We start from the raw sequence: 25,485 nt of genomic DNA on the forward strand, positions 1-25,485 counted from the left end.
ATCCCGTCGCCCTCCCAGCCGTCGCGGCAGCGGCACTTGAAGCTGCCCGGGACGTTGACGCAGGACGCGTGCATGTCGCAGTTATGAGCGCCCACCTCACACTCGTCGATATCTGACACAGAACAGACACTTTACAGAAGCTGGTCTTTTGATTTGAGGTTGATTTGACTCGATTCCTCAGGTTACCTGTGCACCCGGTGGAGCCCTTCTTAACGAAGTAACCCAGCTGACAGTGGCAGATGAAGGAGCCTTTAGTGTTTTCACAGTCACCGTGCAGACAGATGTTCGGATTCAGATCGCACTCGTTCACATCTGGACCAAGACAAGACAGGACAGATCAAAATACGACATAATACGAGCCTATTCAAATATATAGAAGTGGTATTTACACTATCATGACTAAACATCTGAAAAAAAAAAAAAAAAAAAAATATATATATATATATATATATATATATAAAACGGAAGTAAACAAATAATTGCAAAAAAATATATATATATATATAAAATGCAATGAAATCAAAATCAAGCTTACTTTGAATAAAGTTAAGTTAACATTAAATAATAATAAAAAAATTATATTCATAAAAATAATTCATAAAATAAATCAAGGTTACTACATTTTCTAATTAAATAATGACAAAATGAATAAGGTAAAAGTTCATTATTACTTCGTAAATTACAAGAAAGATAGAAATGTAACGCAAACATAAAAATAAATAAAATGGTAAACATTTGAGTAATTCATAAACATTAGGTAACTAAACATTCAAATTATTTAATTAAAAGTAAAAAAACTAATTAATTATATAAGTAATAAAGTCAAGGTTACTACACATTCAATAAAAATTGTCAATTTTTTTAAACTTAAAAGTAAATTCTTAGTTAATAAATTACAATAAAGATTACAAGAAAGGATATGATACAAGCATACAAATAAAAAAAAATAAATTGAATGATTCGTTAAAAAAAAAAAAAATCAAGGTAACTACACATTTTACTGAAGTATTTAATTAAAAGTAAATTATTATTATTTTTTATTTAAAAGTTAAAGAAAATAATTCATAAAGTAAATCAAGGTTACTTATCCCTGTAACAATGTTAACAACTTTAATTCCAAGTTAAGCATTACAGTTTTTATTATTTAATTAAAAGTAAACAAAAAGTTAATTTCTAAAATATAAAAATAAAATCATTAAATAAATTAAGGTTACAAAGCAATAAAATGAAATAATGTAAATACCCTTCAAGCCTTTTTATAACTTAAATAAAAATACAACAAACAGACAAATTAAAATAATTTATAAAAAGAAAATGAACCGAGGCTAATTAGTGTTAAAATTACTGTTAAATATTGAATCAAATGGTTTTTTTTTACTTTTTTCATTAAAATTACATAAATACAATATTTAAAAAATCTAGTTTACTAAGGATGATGATTGAATTAATTTACTACTTATTTTTATTTATTTAGATCACACAATTTTTTAGAAAAGAAATTCATGAAATAAATCAAGTATACTGTAAAATCATTTAAAAAAAAAGTAAATTATATTAAAAATGGTTATAATTTAAAAGTAATGTGTGCATATATATATATATATATATATATTACACCCACAGATGTAAACATGAGTTGAGTTGTGTGTCTCACCGATGCAGGTGCGCATGTCCATGGAGGCCATGAAGCCGTCATAGCAGAGACAGCGATATTCTCCGGGGATGTTCGTACACTGGCCGCCGTCGCAGATGTCCGGCGTGTCTTCACACTCGTCGATGTCTGCAGGAGAGACGAGGCTCAGTCTGAGAGGCACAGTGTGTGTGTATGTGTGTAAATGTGTGTTTGTTAGAGATGCACGATTCTGGATGAACTTAAGAGTCACGATTCTCCCATGATTCTGAGCTAAACAAAACAATCTCAAAATATTAATTGCTGCAGTCTATTTATAAGTATTGCATTTTAAAGAAATATAAACAGTTTAATATGTGTTATCCTGGACCATAAAGCCAGTCTCAAGTCGCTGGGGTATATTTGTAGCAATAGCCAACAATACACTAAGTATTGTAAGTGCCAAAATTATAGATTTTTCTTTTATGCCAAAAAATCATTAGGATATTAAGTAAAGATCATGTTCCATGAAGATATTTTGTACATTTCCTACCGTAAATGTGTCTAAACTTAATTTTTGATTAGAAATATGCATTGCTAAGAATTCATTTAGACGACTTTAGAGGCGATTTTCTCAGTGTTTAGACTTTCATGCACCCTCAGATTCCAGATTTTCAAATAGTTGCATCTTGGCGAAATATTGTCCGATCATAACAAACCATACATCATCTGAAAGCTGATGATGAATTAGCTTTCCATTTGATGTATAAAGCTCAATTTCAAAACATTGACCCTTATGATTGGTTTTGTGGTCCAGAGACACATTTGAGTGTGAAAAAGTGGTGTGAATAAATGATTCAGTGACTCATAAATACTTCACTTGTTTCATTACTGGATGAATCAGCATTTTTGAACGAATCTCTTGAATAAATGATTCAATAAAAAATACATTTTTTTAAAAGTCACTTGTCGCCACCTACTGGCAAAACGATGCAATCGACACACGTTATTTGAAGCGCCAATTACTTTCAAAAGACGACTTGCTCTATTTTGATCGCAACCACAGACATCAATGTTTGCATCCGAACTATAAACTTTCATCCCAGTATTTCTGAGATAATATGACTGATTGTAAGACAGGAATAATAGCGTGTAGTATTAGTTTGATTATTAGTAGTACTATAAATAGACACGGGCATATAATCGTCATTTAGAAATCAGATGACGTAGGTGTTTGGGTGATCTTTTAATGATTAATCATGCAGCTCTAGAGTTTGTGTGTGTGTGTGTGTGTAAATGAATGATTCAATAACAAATACATTTTTAAAAGTCACTTGTCGCCACCTACTGGCAAAACGATGCAATCGACACACGTTATTTGAAGCACCAGTTACCTTCCATGATTAATTGTGCAGCTCTAGTGTGTGTGTGTGTGTGTGTGTGTGTTACCGGCGCAGGTCCTGAGGTCGGGCATGAGCGCGTAACCTTCGCTGCAGCTGCATTCGTAACTTCCCTCTGAGTTCGTACAGTGCGTATCACAGCCGCCGTTCATGATGGTGCACTCGTCGATGTCTGCGGAATAAAAAGTTGCACTTTTATAGTTGCTGAACTGATCTGGATCGTTAGTCTGATGCATGTCGATGTCGGTGGAGGTTTCTCACCCACGCAGCCCTGTCTGTCAGGGGTCACCTGGTATCCCGTGTCGCAGGAGCACTGATAGGTGCCCACCATATTCACACACTGACCGTTCCTGCACAGGTTATCACTCAGCTGACACTCGTTCACATCTGAGCGGAGAAAATCAAATAGTATATATATCATATATCAATAAACTGGTAAAATTACACACGATTACACTTAGTTTATTTATTGTTTATGTTATCACCACTAGAGTTTCTAGTGTACCTTCACATGCAGAAGCTTCTGCGCTCAGCTGGTGACCCTGAGGACAGTCGCACTCATAACTGCCCTCAGTGTTCAGACACGTCCCGCCGCGGCACAGCAGGGGGTTGCGCTCGCACTCGTCGATGTCTGCGGGACAGAGAGAGAGCAGCTGTGACACACAGGCTTTCAGAGGCTGGGGAATGCGTCCAGGGTTCGAGTCTCACCCATGCAGTTCTTCATCATCATGAAGCCGCTCTCGTAGCCGTCGAAGCACTCGCACTCGAAGCTGCCCGGCGTGTTGACGCAGACGCCATGTCCGCACAGGTCCGGAGAGATGGTGCACTCGTCGATATCTGCGGGAGCGAGGGGAACAGCGTGAGCAGTACGGCTGGGAAAATAATAATTATTATAATAATAAGGAAATGATTCAGCATCGATTTTCTTAATGCATCGCGATTCTAAGCTTAATTTTAACCTGTAGATGGCACTGCATGCTTCAGAAACCGCTGTACTCTGCTCATTTCCAAATCTTTACACACACTTGAACCTAAAATAATTCATAAAATTCGAAAAGGTTTAAGCGAATTACAAGGTTGTGGGCTGTGTTTACATTAATCTCGCGGCATAAAAGCAGAATCGCGATGCATTCTGAAGATCTCCGAATCAGTCCATGAATCGATTCTGCATCAGTTGTAGCCTGAGTGAGCCTCTCAGCTTTGATTTAGTGTTTAGCGTTTGACCTGTGCAGTTCCTCTCCTCCATGGTGAGGGCAAAACCACTGTCGCAGCGGCACTTGAAGCTACCGATGGTGTTTCGGCATGTCCCGTGAGTGCACAGGCCTCTGAAGACCTTACATTCGTTCACATCTGCAGAGAAACACAGGCTCATGACCACATTATTCAACACAGAGAAAAATCCCTAAAGAAATACCACAAATCTGACTTTATGTATCTGTGTTTTTGTAACCTTGTTATACTTTAGGGACAAAATTGCACAAAAATGCACAGAAAACAAAAATAACTATAATTATAAAATGCCAAAATGTTTATTTTCTTGGCTAAATAAATAAATCATTTTATATATATATATATATATATATATATATATATATATATATATATATATATATATATATATATATATAATTTTTGTATAAATTATATTATTTACATTAATTTCTATTTAATTTCATAAAAAAATGAATGTAAAAAAATATGTAATTTTTTATATTATATATATACACATTTTATCAGTTTGTATATAATTTATATTAAATTTGTTTTTATTTAAATTGATAAAAAGATGAATGGGAAAATTTCAGGTAACAAATCATATTTATTTATTATAATATTATTATTATATAGTCAGTTTGTATTGTAATTTTTATTTAATTTAATAAAAAGGATAATGTGTTTATCCTTATAATTGTTATCCTTAACATATAAAATATGTTTTAGGTAACAATTATATTTCTTTATTATAAATTTATTTTTATTTAAAACATATTTCATTATTTGTATTGTTATTTTTTAGTTTTGTTTGGCTTAGTCTTTCTAATATATATATATATATATATATATATATATGGGAGAAATTTAGTATTTACTATTATTATTATATATTTTTTATAAAAAAAAACATAAAAAACAAATTTTAGATGTACAATATCGGCCAATATCGGTTATCGACCAAAACAACATAAGTATCGGTTAAAATCTTCTAAATCCACTCATCCCTATGTATAAATGACAGACAGCTGTAATGCCGCACCTTTGTAGAAAGGTCGTCCAGTCAAGATGTCTCCTCGGTTAGCAATTCCAGGTCCCCGCGGGCAGATGGTTTTGAATTCGGGTGTGTTTGGTTTGGGACAGGCCTCACAGTCCACACCCCATGCCGCTCCCACTGTACAGCAGCACATATCCACACGATATCGGCCTGGTAACGGCTCCACGCACTCGTCCTCATCCCATTTCATATAACACTGCTCATTTCTGATGTCTACAGGACACACAGACCACTGTAAATCAACGCTGTTTGGTTCTCACATGTTGTTAGTTAAAAACATTATAATAATGGGTTTGTTTTGGATCAGGATGTCAGTTTCTGTTTTTTGTTTAAAAACAGATTCATGTTGATGTATTATGGTGTCTGAAACCCATAAATTAACTAAAGCAATAAATAATTTGAGAAACTACTCCATACCAACTCCATATTCAACTCCATATTTCCATACCAACACATGTTCGTCCGGCTCCGTCCAGCGTAAGTCCCTCCGAACACTCGCATCGGAACGAGCCCTGCGTGTTCACACAGCGTCCGTTTGTGCACACGCCGGGAAAAACCTCACACTCATTAATATCTAAAGACAGAGCAGAAACAGGATGCATCATCATACAAAGATCTAGATAGATAATATTGTTAATGCAGCAAAGCATTGTGGGTAACACGTACCTTCACACACAAGTCCCTTCATGCGACCGAAACCTTTTGAACAGGCTGGATCTGTAGAAAATACATGTCAAAAACTTTGTTTTGTGTGTTAAAGATTGCGTCTTTAAAGCAAACATTGGTTAATTAAGCTTTTATTAATACATTACATTTTGGCTCAAATTTGGCTTTATATATTATTTTATTTTTTCAAACATGAAAACCTTCACATACTCTTAAATTTTTTTTTTATTTCATTTAAATAATATAAATAAATACAAATTAGCAATTTTATACAATATCGTAAAAACTATAATTATTTAAATAAAAAATCAAATAATAATAAATAAACCTAATTATTTGTTATCTTAAAGTTTAGCAATAATCACTTATTAAATTAAATAAAAGTGAATTAAATTAATGTAAATTGTAAACAAATTGGAAAAAACATAAAATACACAAAAGAAATATTATTATTTAATATAAATAAAATTACAATAAATAAATATAATTCTTTAAAAGGCAATTACATAAGTAACCAGACAAGCCTTTTCTTTAATTTGCATATTGCTGTTTGCATATGAACTAACCAATTTCGCAGCGTTCACATGGGCTTCCCCAGGCTGCCCCCAGTGTAGAGCAGCACTCAGACTTCAGCGTGGCCCCGTTTATATTCACCTCACAGCGGCCATCCTGGATGTTTAGCCAGCAGGTTCCTTTCATGCTGTCTGCATGGAGCAATTACGTCAAAGAGAAGGAAAAAAGTGTGACAATGACAAATGGACATTCTGACATTTGGAGCGGCTCCCCTGCGGAGAGTCATTGCATTTCTGCAGATATATAAAAACTAACTCTGATATCTAGCGGGATGGGATCACAGTGGGCATTCATGCTGAAAGCACAAACGCGCGACCTATTGCCTTCATTCTCCATTAATTTCAATCAAACAACGTTTGAAAAAACAAAGAATGAAAACTGCCTAGCTTGAAATGAATAAAAGTAACAGAATGCTGTTCACTTACATCTAAATACAAAATAAACATTGACACGCACATTACTATGCTAATGTTGCATCATAAGCTTAAGTAGTGTTAGGTTGCATATTTAGCAGCTGCATTTTAAACGTTTTAAAAAACACATTTAATGTACCAATCTTGTTGTTACCATTGAAACACTTCTGTTAGCCTAAAATGACTTTTCGTACTTACCCACGCAGATGGTGTTAGTGGAGTCCAACTTGCTGCCGTGAGAACATTCACAGTTGAAGGAACCAGCTACATTTCGGCACACACCATTGATGCAGGGGTTGGAGTCACATTCGTTGATGTCTGAACAAAAGGATGATAAGTAAGAACAAAAGATACAATGTTTATAATTTTATGTGAAATTCACGAAAAAAACACAATGAACGAAAAAAAAAATTGTCGTAAGGAAACCTTCGCAAGTCTCAGAGTCAGCTTTGAAGGAGAATCCTTTGGGGCAAGAGCAAGTGTAACTTCCAGGCGTGTTTCTACACATGCCGTTGTCACACAGTAACCGATTCACCAAACATTCGTTAATATCTGAAAGATACGCAAAAAGTTATCAAAATTCGTTAAAACACAACTACTACTCATAGTTTTCAGAGCAATGTTGTACAAGAAGTCTTTGGTACCCAAAACATAGTAGAAGCTAAGTTTTGCTACCAAATAAAAAGTTACATAATAAAAAAATTGCGCAACTTACCCACGCAATTCTTGCCGCTAGCGTCGGACTCGTAGCCGATGTTACAGATGCAACGGTAACTCCCACGCAAGTTCTCGCAGATCCCGTTTTGACAGATGTCTGGATCCAAAGCGCATTCGTTGATGTCTGCGGAGAAACCAAATCTAGTTCATTAGCATTTAGCATTCATAAACGATTAGCAAATTAGCAAAAACTTAGAACTTAGAAACAACAAAGACTTACCTCGTCCATCTGTTGTGATTCCAGGTCCACTGCTGCACACTGCCTGAAACTCGGCTGTGAAAAAACAAACAAAGTTAGCCACTTGCTAGCACACGTCAAAGCTAGCATATGTTGCATTAATATTAAAGTATCGTTAGCGACTGAAAGGTGTATCGTTGTGGTTTACCAGAGTTGAATGCGGGGCAGGGTTGGCAGGGCTCTCCAAAGCCATGTTCAGGGTTGGCACAGCAGCATTCTGACTTCGTGACTGCCCCGGGGAATGGACGCGAACACGTGCCCATCTTTATTGCGCCGTAGCAGGTGGTGCGCATGTGGGTATCCACGCAGACACGGCCGTCCACATCTATGGCTAGTCCTGGTGGGCAGTCGCAGCGGAAAGAGCCCTCTGTGTTCACGCAGCGGCCATTCATACAGATGCCTGAGGTCTGGCATTCGTCGATGTCTGTCAGAACGAAACAAAGAAGGAAATAGCGCAAGCCATTTGAGAATAACGTGTCAATAACGAATAAAGATCTCAATGACGGTCAAAGGATGCAACGGTTTGTGACATTTTATGTCAGTGACATGAAAGACTTATGTCAAACGTGTACCAATGATATACAAATATACACAAATGCAAATGAAATTGAAAATTTCCAATGAGAGAATGATTTTCTGAGAATAAAAACTTAAATTATGGTCACTAAAGACATTGGTGAATGACATCAGATGCGAGAACCAAAGACGTCTCAAGATCTGTGACATTACGAATGTAATCAAGATTTTAACAATTCCTGCATCTTGTGACTGTTCGCTGTTGATGTCAAATATGCGCCAATGACTTGCAGTTTTATGCAAAGCCATTTTGAAGAGCTGCACTGAAGGAACATTGTTCAGAGAATAACGACTATGGTCTTTAAAGACTTCATTGACAACTGAGCACCAGATAGACATGCTTGGAATATAGTGTTTAAAATTGATCTTTGTGGCACTTTAATTTAGTCTCTCAAGTATTTTGATGTTTGTAGGATTAATAATCCCAGAAATGCTCACCAGTGCAGTAGCGTCCATTGGGAGCCAATGCAAATCCAGGTTTGCAGATACACTTGAAGCTCCCGTCTTCATTTATGCACATCCCGTTGAGGCACATGTTGGTGGAGGCACATTCATCATGATCTAGAGGACAAGAAAACAATGTTTCGATGTTTCTAAAAAAAAAAATACACTATAAAACAAACACTATTTAGTTCTTGGACTAACTGTATTCATCAAAATGATTAATTAAAAATGTTTATTTTGACCTTCTGTCACCCTCCACCTGCCCCAAACTCCAAAAGAGATTTATAAAACATTCTAAACAATTTTAAGCACTTTATTGCAGGATTTATAGTATATTATCAAATACCCCGCAATCAAACAGGTGAAGGATCTAATTTTGTGTGAATATTTAAAAATACTGAGTGTAAAAACACAAAAAACATATCTATATTAGGTGGTTCAGAGTTAGTTAAAGTTGCAGTTTAAGCTCTTACCGACGCAGTTCTTCCCATCAGGACTGATTTCAAAGCCAGCATTACAGATGCACTGGAAACTTCCATCTGTGTTCACGCAGCGTCCGTTACGGCACATAACGCCGTTCACGATACACTCGTCGATGTCTGAAGCAAGAGAAACAGATTAGTTACAGTCGTCCACTTTGGGTGTTATATTGTGAATAATCCAATATAAAAGGATCATTCACAATAAACTCTCATTTGAGTGACACCGAGCACAGTGACATTATTTGGTATTTAATTATTTGGATTTAATTTTGGTTAGTTTGTAACGCAATATGCCTTTTAAAATATTTTTTGAAGTAAAATAAAAAATAACTTATAACTTATAAATATATATACAATTTAATTGTAAAGGTACGGTTGACATTCTCAAGTTTAAGTTGAAGTATTAAAATGACTAATAATACAACATTTTTTTGCAGTGAAAATTGAAGAAATTGTAAATAAAATAAAATAATAATAATATAAATTCAATAATAGTGTAGGCATAGACAATTATATAATATAGTTATATTTTTGCTTTAAAGGTGTTGTTTTTTTTAGTCCTAAAGAGTTTGCATGTAAAAATGTTAGCATTAAACTTGTTCTTGCCCTAAACTGCGAAAACACAGAAATGTTTCTGGCATATAGTAGAATTATATCATGCCACAAACCGATGCAGGCCTGTTTGGTGGGAGTTCCCTGATATCCCTCGTGACATTTGCAGTGGTACGATCCTTGTGTGTTGACACAGTCTCCATTCACACACGGGTTACTGACGCACTCGTCCACATCTGAGGGTAGAAAGCAGATGTATGAGAGACACTAATAATCAATAACGTGCTAAGATAATGATAAAATCAGCTGTTTATAACCCTCAGGCCTGTGGAAGACAAGCAAACCGCCTACAGATGGCAGCAGAGGACATTTCAGATCATGCCAGCATTCAAGGCACTGACTTTACTTGACTGAAAGATGAATGCACAGGTTTACCGATGCACTCCCCGCGCACGTCCTGCCGGTATCCCATGTTGCATTCGCAGCGGTAGCTGGTGGGCGTGGGAATGCAGCGGCCGTTCAGGCACAGGTTGGTGAAATGCTTGCACACGTCGATCGTGGTCTCGTTCAGCTGGCCTGAGCACAAACAGGAAAACACCACTGAGTTCTTAGCTTCTGACAGTTAGCTGAAGGGAAAAGCTGGCAGCTTCCACTCACTGATCTGAATCTTCTGGCCACCGTTGCCTCCGTTGCCATTTCCGATGGTGTGCTCGCCGCCGTAAATGTAGCCGCCGCCGTTTCCGTTGTGCGACGGGCCTTTGCCGTAGCTGCCGATGCCGATATTCAGACCGCCGTTGCCATCGTGGATGATGCTGCCGCCGTTACCGGTGCCAAAGGGAAGCCTCTGGATGCACAGTCTCCTGTATTCATCTGCAAATCAACAATAGTAGCTTTAACACTATACCAGTTGCAGGGAGATGGAAATATATAGCAATTTATACAATTCCTGCAATAAGTTGCAAATTGCTGAAATTCCTATATGTACATTCCCACTTAAAATGCTAACTTTTTAATAACTTTAAAATAATTTAATTTTCCAATATTAAATATATAATAGTGCTATTATATATATGATTTATTTATAATGATATTATATGTTTATTTATAATGAGATATTGTGTGTGTGTATGTATGTGTATATATATATATACATATATATATAAAATCACAATATATGTTACAAATAATAATTATTTAAATGTAATTGTTTGCACTTAGGAACATACATATAAATTACAATAAACTAATTTAAAAGTTAGAATATTCTCTCTCTCTCTATATATATGTAGTTTTTTGCAAAGTCTGTATGTTCCTATATATTTTTAATACATTTACATTTTTGATACATTTACATTTACAATATCTATTTTATTTCTATAATGTATATTATTTTTATTATATACTATTTAATGTACGTACTCTTAAATAATATATAATGTATGTTTTGCATTCCAAGTTTTGTAATATATATATATATATATTTATATTTATAGAATTTATACAACTTGCAAATTGCAGAAATTCCCATGTACATTCCCACTTAATATGTAATCACATTTAATATATATTTTATATATATATATATATATATATATATTAACTGTAAACAAATAATGTCATCACATTTAGATAATATAAATAAAGATCTACTTATAAATGGTTCAGTACATTGAAAATCATGAAATAATGAGCAATCTGAGCTTTGCTTGCGCATTAAACGAAAGCAGAAAAACTAAGGATTTGGCAGCCGCTCGACTCCTGCATTCCTGTGGAAGACACACGATGGTGTCAAAGAGGAGGGAAGGCGTAAAACAGACGGGTGAGAAGAAGTGGGAATGAAAGAAAACGTTTTATTATCCCAAGGGACGATGGCTTTGCTGACCTGACATGTATTTATCATGATTTTGTGGTGAGGTACAGTATGTCTGGAGCGATTCATCAAAGAGCTCTACTTAAGGGTCAGATGCTTGCACATCCAAAAAAAAATAGCTCCTTTGAAATTATGTTTTTATTGTAATACAGTACGAGTAGAATCAACACTCATTTCAGCATATCATGAAAGGATCATAATGTACGAAAATGTGTGCCGTTCAGAATTACATTAAAAACACCACCAAAGATGGCATGTAATACAGTTTTCTTTCTGTACTTCTTTATGTATTTGAAAAAGAAAGTTTGGACCTTTTTTGAAGGTCTGAAGCTAGGTTTTGAAGCTATAGCTTGCATTACAGGTATTCAAAAGCAAAAGCTTCAAAAAGTAAAAAAATATATATAATTTTAAATGTGAATATATGCTGAATATCTTTTAGGAGCATGCTAGCATACAGATGTTAGCATCAAAGCTAACAGATATGGACTTTAAGCATCAAAAAAGCTCTAATACGTTCTGAGAAGCTAATTTTGAATTTATATTTGTTTAAGATGCTAGCCGCTAACAGACGCTGACTAAAAGTTCTAAAAAGCTAATTTAAAAGTGCATTTATATATATTTTAAAAGTATGCTAGCATACAAATGTTAGCCTCAAAGCTAATACACGTGGACTAAAAACATAACAAAAAAAGCCAATTTTAAAATGTGTATTTATGCTAATTGTCTTGTAGGAGTACGCTAACATACAGATGTTAGCCCCAAAAACTAACAGACATGGACTATAAACTTCAAAAAAGTTCTATGAAGTTATAAAAAGCTCATTTTAAATGTGTATATAAACTAAATATATTTTTGAAGTATGCTAGCATAAAGACATTACCCCCGAAGCTAAAAAGACATGGATTAAAAACCAAAGTTCATTTTAAATGTGTAAATACATTAAATATCTTTTAGGAATATGCTAGCATGCGAACAATCCACCTCAAAGCTAATAGACATTGACCAAAAACTCTAAAAAGCACTGACAACGTTCACATTTCTAGCATTGGCAATAGTAACAATGTTGGTTGACGTCTTAACTGTAATGCTAGTGATTAGCATTAGCCCACTCACCGGATCCTCTGACGGCGCACATCTCTGGGATGTGTCCGAGGGCCCAGCAGCGGCCCGTGTCGCAGCAGCACTGCATCTTGGTGTATTGACCGGACAGCTCGCTCGCACACCGGCCATTCGCTAAAGACGAGAAACACGTACCGAGCCGATGATCTGTGAGAGAGAACGATAGAAATTTCAGAAATGGTACTGTTTTAGTCTAGTATATGCATACTGTAAACAATATGTGAATTTCGTCAAAATGAGCAGTATGAAGTAACAGTATACTGTATCCCACAATGCAACGCGCTCAACTTGGCCTTTTATTTTAAGTGAGAGGCAATTGGTACCAAATCGTGTACTTATGCACTAATCTATGACGTTTTGTGGTATTGGTAGTGTGAGGAGTGTATTGAAAATTCCAACTGAAAATTCTGAACATTCCAAAATTAATAACATTTATAGTCTACATGGTTGAGTGCATAAGTACATAGTGTATAGTGCCTATGTATCATTTGGGCCGCAGTTATTGACCAGGAAATAACATCAAATATTATTTTAACTCACCTTTTTGACACCAATTGCCAAAAGTGATGACATTTATACCAATTTATTAACTCCAAATACCAAAAAATGCTTCTCTCTCAAGTACAGTCGCACTTCACAGGAAATCCGGTCCATGCGTGCCCTTTTACACGGCCCCCTAACAGGAAGTAAATTTATGAGTTGGGAGCCTGAGAAAGCCACTGGAGGGCCAAAAACATACAGGCTTGAGATGGGACATTTCGCTTAGTCAAGGTCAACGAAGGGGGGCTGGTTGCAATAGGGTGTGTACACTGCAACATTAGCGTGAGCGAACCATGCGAAAGGGGGGTGAGAGTCGATTAACTCGGCTAATGAGCCAGCACTCTGCCATAAATCAAGTCCATGTGGAGTAATCTCAAACAATTATGTCGGACATAAGAAACCCTTCGTCTGGAGGTTGCAGCCGCACACTCCCGAATTGCAGCCTCTTGGGATTGACCCGGCCTGAGGGGGGCAGGGTGGGTTTTGCAAGCATGGTGATGGGAAACTGGCTTCAATTGGAACCAGACCTTCTCTCGAGCCTCAAAGACAGATTTTTCATGTTTGCATTGGGGCCCTGCGGTGCATTAACGCTGATTAGCGTCAGGCTAAATGACTCCCCACGGCCTGGTTTTTGCGATACAAAGCACCAACGCAAAGATACCATAAAACTTTTGCGCCACCTTTGGTTTCTGGCCTAAAACAATGTCTAAATAGCTTGTTGCTGGTTACTAATAGCATGGTTTGCCTTTGTAATAACATGCACTGATGAATTACGCGCAATTACACAAAGTCAATTTTGATTTCACATCAACTTTCGAACATTCTCCCATGACATTGTGCTCCCAAAACCATTTTGGCTTCCTCTTTCTGTATGTCAACATGTAGAAAATCATGCAGGCTGCCCACATTCTCCACGGATCCATATGTACAGTGAACGTTTGCCGTAAATCCACATGGGTTTCTGGGAACGAATGAAGGCCACGTCAACGCGTCATCCAGGGCCGATATCTCACGTTTCTTTATTTGCACCCGGGGACCAGACAGATCACAGGGTTACGAGAGACATATGGGGTGGCGGGAGTGAGAAACTCAAGACAGCGTGTATAAAAAGAGAAGGGAGTGTGAGAGAAACGGACAGTTAAGAGAAAAGAAAAGAGGAGATGCCAGAGACAACAGTGCCTCTGCCTCACTGTATTGGAATGTTAGCAGGAGGAAATAGCATCCATGTGACTCTGTTTTCACCGTTGTCTTCTGGCGTCTGATCCCCCGAGACCGGATGAGACCACGTGAGACCTGTTCGCCAAAAGAATCCAAACTGAAGTCTCAAACTAAAGAAAGACTAGTTAGTTTGGTTGCGTTTTTAAAGGCAATGTGCAACGCTTTCACATTTAAATACATTCTCATTTGCCAGTGCATTTGATCTTTGTGACGTCAACAGAAAAAACAATTAAGTAGATTGTTGCATTCATGAAATCACCAAACAAATTTCCAGATATTAGTTAAACCAAGCATTTTTCGTAATGCCAATTTACAAAGAAATTTGTTCTCCATCTGTTTCCCGAAATGTTTTGATGAAACATTTTTTTTTCTTGAAAGAAACCATTGCAAGATGAGCATGAATATGACATTTTACTTAAGCAGTTTTCAACTGAACAAAGATTATTTTGTAAATTGTTGAAATCATTAAATGAAGCAGATACATTTCTAGGTAAATTATTTGTGAAACCACAATTGGTTTTACAAACATTTATCATAATGCCAATTTATGCAGAAATTTGTTCTCCATGTGTTTCCCAGAATGTTTTAATGAAAGATTATGAAAACAATTTTTTTTCTTATTGAAAACAACAGTCATAATAATATTGACATTAATATGACATATTTTACCCCAAATATTTTAATTCGCACAGAGATTTATTTTTGATGTAACTGTAGCATTTATGAAACGAAGCTGAACAAATTTCCAGCTATATTATTTGTGAAACCAAGATGTGCATAAAAAAAAAATCTTACAAATAAACTTGTAGAACTTATTTCTCCTTGTATTTCCCAGAATGTTTTGAAAGATTGACAATAAATATTTTTTGTAAAACCTCTTTTATCCAAGGGATGTCAGACCACAGTTTTTTTAATAAATTCCATAACGCAAGCATGTCCTTCAGCAAAATTGGATTTTTCCGTGTCAGTGTTGTTCTGATATGCACTGAACTGTGCAACACCTGGCTGAGGTTTCACGACAGCTGCTTCACAAACATGATCGAGTTTCTAAAAGGGTTTTACAGCCCAATACCATAAGAGAACATTCATTAGTTCTTATAATTAAATTATTAAGATAAATTCTTCTAACCTTCTAAATACTTATGATTAAAGGTTTGTTTCGTAATGAAATCTTTAAGTTTTATAATTAAATCTTTATAATTAAATTTTAAGTTCTATTAATTAAATTCTTATGAAGAAATTCTTATAAACTCTTTTTAAAATTCTTACGATGAACCTAAATTCTCAGAAGAACCTTTTGCTATCTTTTGCTAAAATGGACTGACAATTTTATGTTTCCTGAAAAGAAAAACAACAAAAAGACACAAATTCTGACACAAAAGGAACCTATTCGAAACCTAAAAGCTAAATGATACCTAAAAAGAATATCATGATACAGAATAACTTGTAGAGATCTTTTGCACAAAAATCGACTGACCATTTTACGTTTGTTAATTATAAAAATGTTAAAAACACCCGAGCGTAATAGTAAATCCTGACGCGAAAAATTTGATCAAAACAAGAAACCAATTCAAATCTTAAAAAGATTCTAAGTTCTTGTGAATAAATTTTAAAAAACAACCTTTTTTTATTTTTATGAAATGTTAACAAAACATGAACGTAGAATCAGTAAATACTGACACTGGAATATGCTAATTCTCAAAAAAAGAAACCAAACTTAAAAACTTTTTAGGAAATAATTGAAGAACTTCAAGTTTATATGATGCTGCTACAGAAGAGCTTTATTGCTAAAATGAACTGACTAGTTTAAGTTAGCTAACAATAGAAATAAAAAAAAACAGCAATATGTAACAAAAACACGAACGTACAATGAGCAAATCCTGACAATGAAAAATGTTAAGAGCTCAAAATAATAAACTAATTTGAAACGTATACATTTCTGCGCTATTAGCAGCACCAGAATAATTTTTTTTTCCCGTCAAACAAAATTCAATTCCATTAGGTGCCACTAGTGGTGCAGAAATTACACTTTTGACCTGAAACAATATGTCGCTAACTCGTCCAGGTTTATTTACATTTGTAAAACAACAGCTCTGTCCTGTTTGCAGATGAAGAGACAGGCCTATATACACACAAGCACACTTGCCCGGGCTTGAAGTGCTTGACCACACACAAATTCATCCCATGAGTCATACAAGCAATATGATGCACGGCTCAGATGCAACCCAGGAGTGTAAGGTCACGGGAACACGCGTGGGCATGCATGTGTGTTTATGTGTGTGTGTGTGGATGAAAGAGTCTCACCGACACATCTGGAGCCGTCTGTGCTGGTAACATATCCCCGCGGACAGGTGCACACGTAGCTGCCGGCCGTGTTGGTACATTCCCCGCCATCACACACTCCAGATATGGTTGTACATTCGTCGATATCTAAAATACAACACAATGATACATCTCCTGGAACTGTTAAAACATTTCAAGATGCTGATGTAACCAAAATTGTAGTAGAAACCAAACAGTATGAACTCAAATGCATTTTTTTCTTTTTTGGAGAAACATTTAAGGCAGCAACTCTTGTTTGATTCTACGATGCGAGCAATAATTGAGAAAACAGAGACATTTGCATTTTGGCTTCATCCATCTCCTCATGGTAACGCACGGGCATGAACTCAAAGCAAAAACTGACAGATGGTAAAGAGATTTCTTGGTTTTTATTGCGTGTCGTTCTTATTTTTATACACACGTGCAAATTATATGCGGACGCTGTGTGTGGGGTTTGTCGCATGAGATTAAGGCGGGATGTGGGAAGAGCATGACGAGCGATTGCGTGTTTGATGTGTGTGGAAACTGGGAGTCATGGTGAAAAAGGCCCTGCTGAAGTCATAAAAACCTCTGCAAAACAAACTCTCTCGTCAGCGGAGCCCCAGAAGCGGGAATAGACTTTACTCAGGGCAGAATGACAAATGACTGCTGTAGTGTGTGTGTTTGCATCCTCATATGTCACTTCTTTGGGTTTTTGCATTGCAGATGCAGTTGTTTCTCTGATCAAATGGTTATGTTTAGTAAAACTCTGAGAGAAAAAGGATGGGGTAAAAACATAACATTCAAAAATCCAATGTTTATGAAACTGTACCCCACTACTTGGGCTTTTTTGACTAGCTTAAAAAGTAATGGACTAAAAATGGTCAAAAAAATAATGGTTCTAAATAATGAGAGCATTCCAAGTTCTTATATTGCAGTAAAAGAACTCTTTTTAAATTATGATGTCATGAACGTTCTTCTATGACATAAGAACTTAAAGAAGCTTTTAACAATGGTCTTTACAAGTAGTGTTTTACAAAATTCTTAAAATGTTACAGAAGAAACTGTAAGTTATTACAAAGCCATCAAAAATAACTTTTTCTTATGACATCATAAAAAGTTTCTTCTATGACAAAATTACTTAAAAAGGTTCTTCTAAAGGTCATTGCAGACTGAGTCCGAAATTCTTGTCCGAAATTTTCGCATTTTAAAAAATAAATACGATCTCACGTTGTGCCAATCACGTTACAACAAAATTTTTTTTGGATCAGGTTAAATTTTCTGCGTTTTCTTATCTGTAGCAAGCATTTTGATAGGAAAGGATGACGAATACGAAAAAACGCATACGCAAAGTGTGCAAGGACCTTATGTTTTTGAAGTTTTATTCAGTTGCATTGAACTTAGACAATTTAAGTTCCTATAAAGAACTATAGGCTCTTATGATATCACAAAAAGGTTCTTCTGTGACCTTAGAACTTTGAAAGGTTCTCTTTTTCCAATGGAAATGATCTAAAATGATCCTGATCTGAAGAACTATAATATAACATTAAAAATCTCCAAAGCAGTATGTCTTCTCATCTCAGGAACTCATGTCAAATCAAAACCCCTAAATCACTAAATCTTTAATTAAATGTTTTTTTAGCTTCCTAGACCTAGTTTCTCTGAAATGAGCTCCTGGCTTCTGTAATCTCCTCACCGTCTCTTGAGAGTCAGAAAGTGCCCCGTATGCAGTGCGAGGTGCGCCTCATGCTGTACCTCCTCGCCCGGGGCAAGACTCTTTCCACCACACCACTGTCTTGTAATTAAGCGCCCCTCCTCGCCCCACAGAACTACCACCTGGGTTTTTTATTCCACCCTCCATGCAGCTTCAAAGAAAACACTTTTCCAGCAAACTAAAACCATTCAGACTCATAGTTCAGGGTGTTTCAGTGATCGTCCGAGTATCTAATTTACAGACATTTCTCTTTCGCTTGCTTGAGGGAAAACGCTGCTTGGGTGAAGACTGCAGACAGAGGTCTGCTTCTTCTCCAAACCTTTATTTTATTCATGGCCCTGTCATTCGGGGTCAAAATGTGATTCGGAGTTAAACTAATAACCTCAAGGGTTGGGATTCCCTCTGTCTGGCTTACTGGAAGTATGTCGAATCCAATTGGTTCACATGCTTAACTCTTTACTAACAGTTTTGAACGAGAAGTGAAAATGTAGAAACTTGCAGGAATGAAAAGTCTCAAATGAGATCTCAGTTGTTTCTCCTAGACACCGACAGGATTAACCTGGGAGTAAGCGTTTTCACTTTTACTTAAGTTTCTTGCCTGCCAGATGCAAATAAATGTGAATTTTTTACAGCACTGTACTCTTGCTGTATATCAAAACAGCTCATTTGTGCCTTTTAGTATTCCTACTCAGGAATTTTATGACAAATAACTGAGACAAAGTGCATACTGGAATGAAAGTTAAATCAAGCTAATGGAGCCATGATAAAAACCACCTCTGAGTTATGCCATTTACTTCAGGTAGGACTCGTTTCATTAAAAAGCTGCCTGGAAACGCAGAATGCAATATGTAATCAATGCTGACACTTATAAAACACAGCTTAATGAAACCGCAGTGTAAAATAAAATATAATATTTGAATACATTTATTTTATAAATAGTGCAACAGTTAAATTAAAAAGAATACAATTTAAAAAAATTAAACATTTGTTTTATTTTAGCTGAAACATAATTGCCTTGGTTATTAACTGAAATAAAATAAGTTTAGGTGCCAATTAAGAAAACTAGTAAATATAATTAAAGTAGGAACATAGTGTTAAAATCTATAGACTTATATATTAAAATATATAGAATAAGAATGGATTTTGGCCAAAAAAAAAAAAAAAAAAAGAATACAATACAAAATAAATACTTTAACCTAAGGAATATCTATATGAAGAAATACTTCACTTGAGAAATATTTAATTCATTTACTATCGTTCAGTTGTATTTTCAAGAACATATTCTTATTTTTACACCTATTGTTTTACTTTATTTGATAATACAGCCCATTTTCTCCATTAACTGTTGTTAATTCACTTGCATTTTGCCTAAATTGAAATATAATACCGTGGTAGATAAGAAATAAGCTCAGCCATCTGGTATATAATAGCTGTGATCCACTATCTCTCTCTCTTTATCTCTCTATTTAGGTTTATCTCAATCCGCCTAAAGGGCAGGCTTGGACCCAAGAACCGCAGACCCTCGCTTTACAACACGCCTGTTTGTTTTCACTCAGCATTGTTCAAATTCCACCCAAACAGCACTGTCTAATGATAAAGATGAACCTCAACCCAAAACAGCATAAACCATTATGTACTGTAGGCTGATTCAATGCAATTCTCCCCGGACGTCAACATTTCATGCATATTAACTCGCTTACAATGTCGACGAAGATGCCAAGTGTGTGGCTCAACTTTTTTTTCCAGTTACGAATAGGACTGAGATCATCCTCGTGCTGTTTTCTGACAGCTTGTGTGGTTTAGACTCGGTGCAGTAAGTGACGTACCTTCGCACTTCTGGTTGGTCTCACTTTGCCGGTGACCCGCGGGACATTTGCACTCATAGGAGCCCACTGTGTTAATGCAGTTCCCTCCAGCACACAGTCCTGGGACGGCCTGACACTCGTCCACGTCTAATGAAATGAAGAGAGGAAAGTAAGCAAACACAGTGTGAACACAACTTGACCAAATGGTAAAAAAAAAAAAAAAATATATATATATATATGTATATTTATCTCATAAACAGTACTTTTGCAAAAATGCAGTAAACAACCAGAGCATATTGCACTCAAGAATACTCCATAAATCCAATGCACTCAACTCGCTACCAATAAACTTAAATTAATCTAATTTTTTACAACCTGGAAGGAATATCAACCACGTTTTAAGCTCTATCATTTCATATATTCCACCGGACTGCAAAATTTGCACACAAAATTTCACTTTTTTTTTAAACAATGAGCTTAATTTATAAAACAACGTAACGTGTGCATTTATCTTTAATTGTTCATGTAAAACTAATTATATGAAGCCATTTAAGAACAGACTTTTTTATTTACAGATAAATTAGTTCTCAAAGAAGCAAAAACAGTGTTGTGTACATCTAGAGCAGTGTTTATCTTGCATATTATTTCACATAACAAAAAAGACTATATATGCTTCGAAGTATGCAATAAGTACACAAGTATTTTATTCTAAACATAACCTATGTTTTTCTTTTCAGGTTAACCAACATGACTGCACTGAAAGCAAGACCTTTTATTTTTAAATTCAGTTTTGTTTGGATAGGAAATAGTAATTTCTACTTGAACAGCAGCGTCTAAAGCTCTTAAATGGAGATCCATTATGGTTTACGCTCACTTTAAGGGTCTTTCATAGGTCAATTTATATCTATGAAAGGGTTAAACACATGTATCATCTTTGTTTGCTCACAGTCTGGGCATTTTCAGACTTCATAACACAACTACAGATCTTCGGTATTGTCTGGATTGGATAGCGCTTACATATCTGGCTAGCACTGCATTAATCTGTCTCTTTTTGTTGATACGCACATCCGCAGACCTTCAACCTGTATCCAATAAGCACCAAATCATTGGTTCTGTCTACTAATATAGACTGAAAATAACTTCTTCCATTAAATGCCGTCAAACACAAAAAGACTCTGGAAAGCTCGCTGCACGGTACGCAAATCCTCCCGCCCGAATGTGCACATGTGTGTGCTTTGTACTTCAGCCAGACAGACTTTTGCAAAAGAACTCCGTCTTTGGGCAAATCCAGGCCAGACTTGGAGCTGTCTCTTATGTTGTATATTGAGGGGAGGAAAAGAATATCTTAAGTTTAAGAGAGACGTTTGGGAGTGGTCGTCTTTGAGATGATGTGTGAAATCAGGGTGGCATTTGCTGTTTTGGCTCACAAAATATCTCTTGGGGCAAAGCAACTGGATTGTAAGAACTGGTTACTTTCATCTATGCTGCTGCAGAATCAGGGTTACTGTCGTTATTTAAATCTAAATGGTATATAAAACACTGTGCAGAATCTACAGCATCAATGAAAAAGGAACTGAGAACTGAATGTAGTAACATAAATGTACTGGATACTGCAAAATAATACGTAATTCCCATCAAAATAGTTTTGCTTGCCCCTATTGCAAACAAAAAATTGTATCTGACTGAAAAAAACCTCTCCAAACCAGTGTTAAGCATGCTATGGTAACCTCATCTACTGAATGTTCATGACCTAATCGAATACGTTCATAATGTGTTACAGGCCTTGAGAACAGAATTAAATCATGTCCATCTGTGTCCCTGAAAATCAAACAAGAAGTCCAAACAATACCAACTATAATTACAAATAAATGTAAAAAGCCATTACGAAATCCCATTTAAAGCACTCCCACTGGAAGTCTTCTAAATATTTGACTCTACCAAGAAACACAATGGGGACATGTCCTCTTGGACAGGGAGACGTAGGGTTTACCCTAAACAGCCCATGACTGCTCTTAGTGTCATCTGCCGCGTAAGGCTGGTCATTAGGACAAGAATTTGCCAGACGCTGAGAAGGAAAGAGCTGTTTGTTCAGACGCCATATGCTTATGCTTACCTTGGCAAGCACCAGTGCGGATGTTGGGGATGAAACCTCTTCGGCAAGGGTGGGGTTGGGCAGGGCACATCTCGCATGGGTGACCCCATGCTCGCCCGATGGTGGCGCAACACAACGTCTTGGTGCACACGATGCCACTCAGCTGACCTTGGCACATCTGGTTGTTGACTTGTGTGAAGCATGGCCCGGTCCTGTAGTCTGATTATAGGAGAGATGAAGAGCATCAGAGAGGTCAGTAAGTATGTGAATAAAACATTGGGACATTACTACAACCAGAACTGGGTAGATTACTTACAAATTGTAGTCCATTACTGATTCCAAATTTAATTGTATTTAGTCCATTGCATTACACATTTTAGGTCATATAATCAGACTACTTTTCGATTACTTTTAGAATAATTTTTAACCAACTCGTTAATACATAATCTTGTACCATATATAAAAATGCAAATATATAACATTCTTTGTAATTAACAATGTGAAGTCCATAAAAAATTTATATTACTTCAACGTTTCTCAAAACGCGTTTTATAAAGAAACTGTAGGTGGTTTGTGAGTTTAATAAAGAAATCTAATAATTAATTAAATCATAATTAAGTTAAAATAAATCATTTTGAAATGAAATCTATCAAAACGAAACACTTACTAAAACATGAAAATGTTTCAGTTGTTTACCTGCATTGTGACCATTAACTAACGTCAGAGAACCATGAACATGCAAATGTGAAACTTAATAATTAAAACATTTACTTTTGAATCTCAATAGTACTTCAAGTAAAGCTATTGGGTGAAAAAGATGACTTTTGGGAATCCCTGCATTAGATGCTAATAAGACATACCATTGTTTTATTCCAAAGAGATACAAATAAATGGTTAAATAACATACAGAGTGATAACTCAAATAGAAATGGATAAAACAGTAGTCTGTAGTCTGATTGCAAGTATTTTGAAATTTAATTTAATCTAATTGCAAGTATTTAATTCTTGGAATCTGATTACGTAACCCAGATAACATGTAATCAGTTACTATCCAGCTGGATAGTAACTGAAAAAAACAACAACATTTCATAGGGAACAATACCATCTCATTGCTAAACTAGGACAACCCAAACCAGCCAAGACCAGCACGCCAACATAGGCGTGGAAATCCTTTCTATAATATGACAAGACAAGCACTAACAAACATGACATGCAACCAAGAAATTACAACCACAAGAAATCACATTTATGGATAAAGAAATAAGCAGATGCATCTTCTCCATCACGCAGCTGTTTCCCATGCTGGAGGTCGGTCTGGGAATGCTCTGACAGGGATTCTCTTTCACGGTCTTCTAATAGGATAACCAGATAGTCACTAAGAAATTGCTGGGTTGTATCAATAATGGCAATTTCCATGACTAACGGTCTTGTTTTTGGCTGAGGTCAAAATGTGGGATTGTGGTGCTAGCACTGTTTTGACTGTTGGAGATTTGGCAAAAAATTACTTCCTTTGTGCTGGTTGCCAATTGAGACGACTTACAGTAATCACATTAACAATGTTTTGAGCATTAAACAAACCAATTCGACAGAAATAAACTGACCATTTCAGTATGCAGTCATTTCTGTTTAAAAGAACTCAAACAAATGCCCGGCTGTGCGGTATTGCATCCTCCAAGTCTTTGCTAGTGTTCTTTTGAAAACATAATTGAATGAGATCCTGCATTTGTTTGGGGTATAGTGTGAGAGTCAGTTTACTCTGGTGGGATATGAATGAGATCGTGACCCTGGTCATTTCTCAAAGAAATGAACAAATCATTCCATATCCTTCATAATATTGCATGCGAAACCAAAACTAAATCATATATCCATACCCAAGAGGGAGGGAAATGGCACTAAGAAAGTAGGTCAAGAGGGGAACACAAGAAGGGAACCTTCATGTGCCTTCAAATCCCGCTGCTGTCCCTTCTCCTCATTCCTCATGCGCTCCCCTGACCTGGCCATTCTTCCTGGACGATTTGAGTCCAGGAACGCAGGTCCTTTCCAAGTTGAGGCGACCCACTGCGAGCATCCTATGCACATCTGGGACTGATTAATTGTGCCTGGTTGGGACTACGGTGGGACAAGCTAAGGCCCAGATGTGTCCGTGCATATCCAGTATTCCAATTCATCAGCCGGCTCTCTATATTGCTGCTTTGACTCTTACTGTGAGTGATGATATTCATATGGGTAAAACCTTCTGGGGCATATCTATAAAGTCAAAATCTTCTTGATTTTTGGATTTGGTCATTTCCCCTGATGGGAGCAAACAAATAGAGTATCTATAAGCAAAAACAACCTTGTGACCTCTACTTTGAGGTAGCTAGTGTTGGAAATCGAACATCGATTCCAATTCCAGAATCGGATACTTGTGGTCAGAAATTGGATACTTGTAAAATTTAAATTTTGATTCAACCTATTGATTCCTGTGTGAGCATTTTTCTTTCATCTGTGAGGACCCAAACTGGCGATCTGCCAGGACCTTGCTCATTAATCGAAGCACTCCAAAGTTTGGCTACACTTGTGATCAGATGCCGAAAAAGCTAAGTATAATATTTGTGGTAAGCTAAAGATTGCAAGAGAGATGTCACCACCACCATGACAAAGCGCTTTAATTTAACAGATCGTTAAAGATCACAAACATGATACAAATAATGTGATTCTATTCCTAGATTTATTCTTTAAATATCAAACATATTTTATATCAGAGTCGATAAGCAGAATCAGAACCAGAATTGATTAAATTCAAACGATACCCAATCCTAGAGGTAGCTTGCACCAATGACTAGTGCCATTAGTTGGTGAATGAGTAGTGACTTGTCAAAGGGTCTACTACAGGAGTATCCAACAT

The 25,485-nt window shown here is 36.2% G+C and overlaps 1 protein-coding gene across 3 annotated transcripts in view; it reads right to left on the reverse strand.

The window, feature by feature from the left end:
* The window catches only part of LOC132159470 (fibrillin-2-like), a 69,368-nt gene that overhangs the window by 28,779 nt on the left and 15,104 nt on the right, over nt 1-25,485 (reverse strand). For 2 of the 3 annotated variants that reach the window (XM_059568989.1, XM_059568988.1), the window contains exons 7-32: nt 22,620-22,817; nt 20,528-20,653; nt 16,991-17,116; nt 12,923-13,075; nt 10,597-10,809; nt 10,375-10,515; nt 10,056-10,175; nt 9,379-9,504; nt 8,900-9,022; nt 8,034-8,309; nt 7,868-7,921; nt 7,646-7,771; nt 7,357-7,482; nt 7,129-7,248; nt 6,511-6,648; nt 5,945-5,995; nt 5,727-5,852; nt 5,264-5,491; nt 4,234-4,359; nt 3,718-3,846; nt 3,515-3,640; nt 3,271-3,396; nt 3,059-3,181; nt 1,655-1,780; nt 187-312; nt 1-112 (exon numbers count right to left, since the gene is read on the reverse strand). The exon at nt 1-112 is cut by the window's left edge and continues 11 nt beyond it. In XM_059568989.1, the coding sequence (XP_059424972.1) occupies nt 1-112; nt 187-312; nt 1,655-1,780; nt 3,059-3,181; nt 3,271-3,396; nt 3,515-3,640; nt 3,718-3,846; nt 4,234-4,359; nt 5,264-5,491; nt 5,727-5,852; nt 5,945-5,995; nt 6,511-6,648; nt 7,129-7,248; nt 7,357-7,482; nt 7,646-7,771; nt 7,868-7,921; nt 8,034-8,309; nt 8,900-9,022; nt 9,379-9,504; nt 10,056-10,175; nt 10,375-10,515; nt 10,597-10,809; nt 12,923-13,075; nt 16,991-17,116; nt 20,528-20,653; nt 22,620-22,817 (3,565 nt within the window). The remainder of the gene's footprint in view (nt 113-186; nt 313-1,654; nt 1,781-3,058; nt 3,182-3,270; nt 3,397-3,514; nt 3,641-3,717; nt 3,847-4,233; nt 4,360-5,263; nt 5,492-5,726; nt 5,853-5,944; nt 5,996-6,510; nt 6,649-7,128; nt 7,249-7,356; nt 7,483-7,645; nt 7,772-7,867; nt 7,922-8,033; nt 8,310-8,899; nt 9,023-9,378; nt 9,505-10,055; nt 10,176-10,374; nt 10,516-10,596; nt 10,810-12,922; nt 13,076-16,990; nt 17,117-20,527; nt 20,654-22,619; nt 22,818-25,485) is intronic. The other variant, XM_059568990.1, reaches the window with a different exon arrangement.

Source organism: Carassius carassius, chromosome 16 (assembly GCF_963082965.1).
Source record: "Carassius carassius chromosome 16, fCarCar2.1, whole genome shotgun sequence".
NCBI lineage: Eukaryota > Metazoa > Chordata > Actinopteri > Cypriniformes > Cyprinidae > Carassius > Carassius carassius.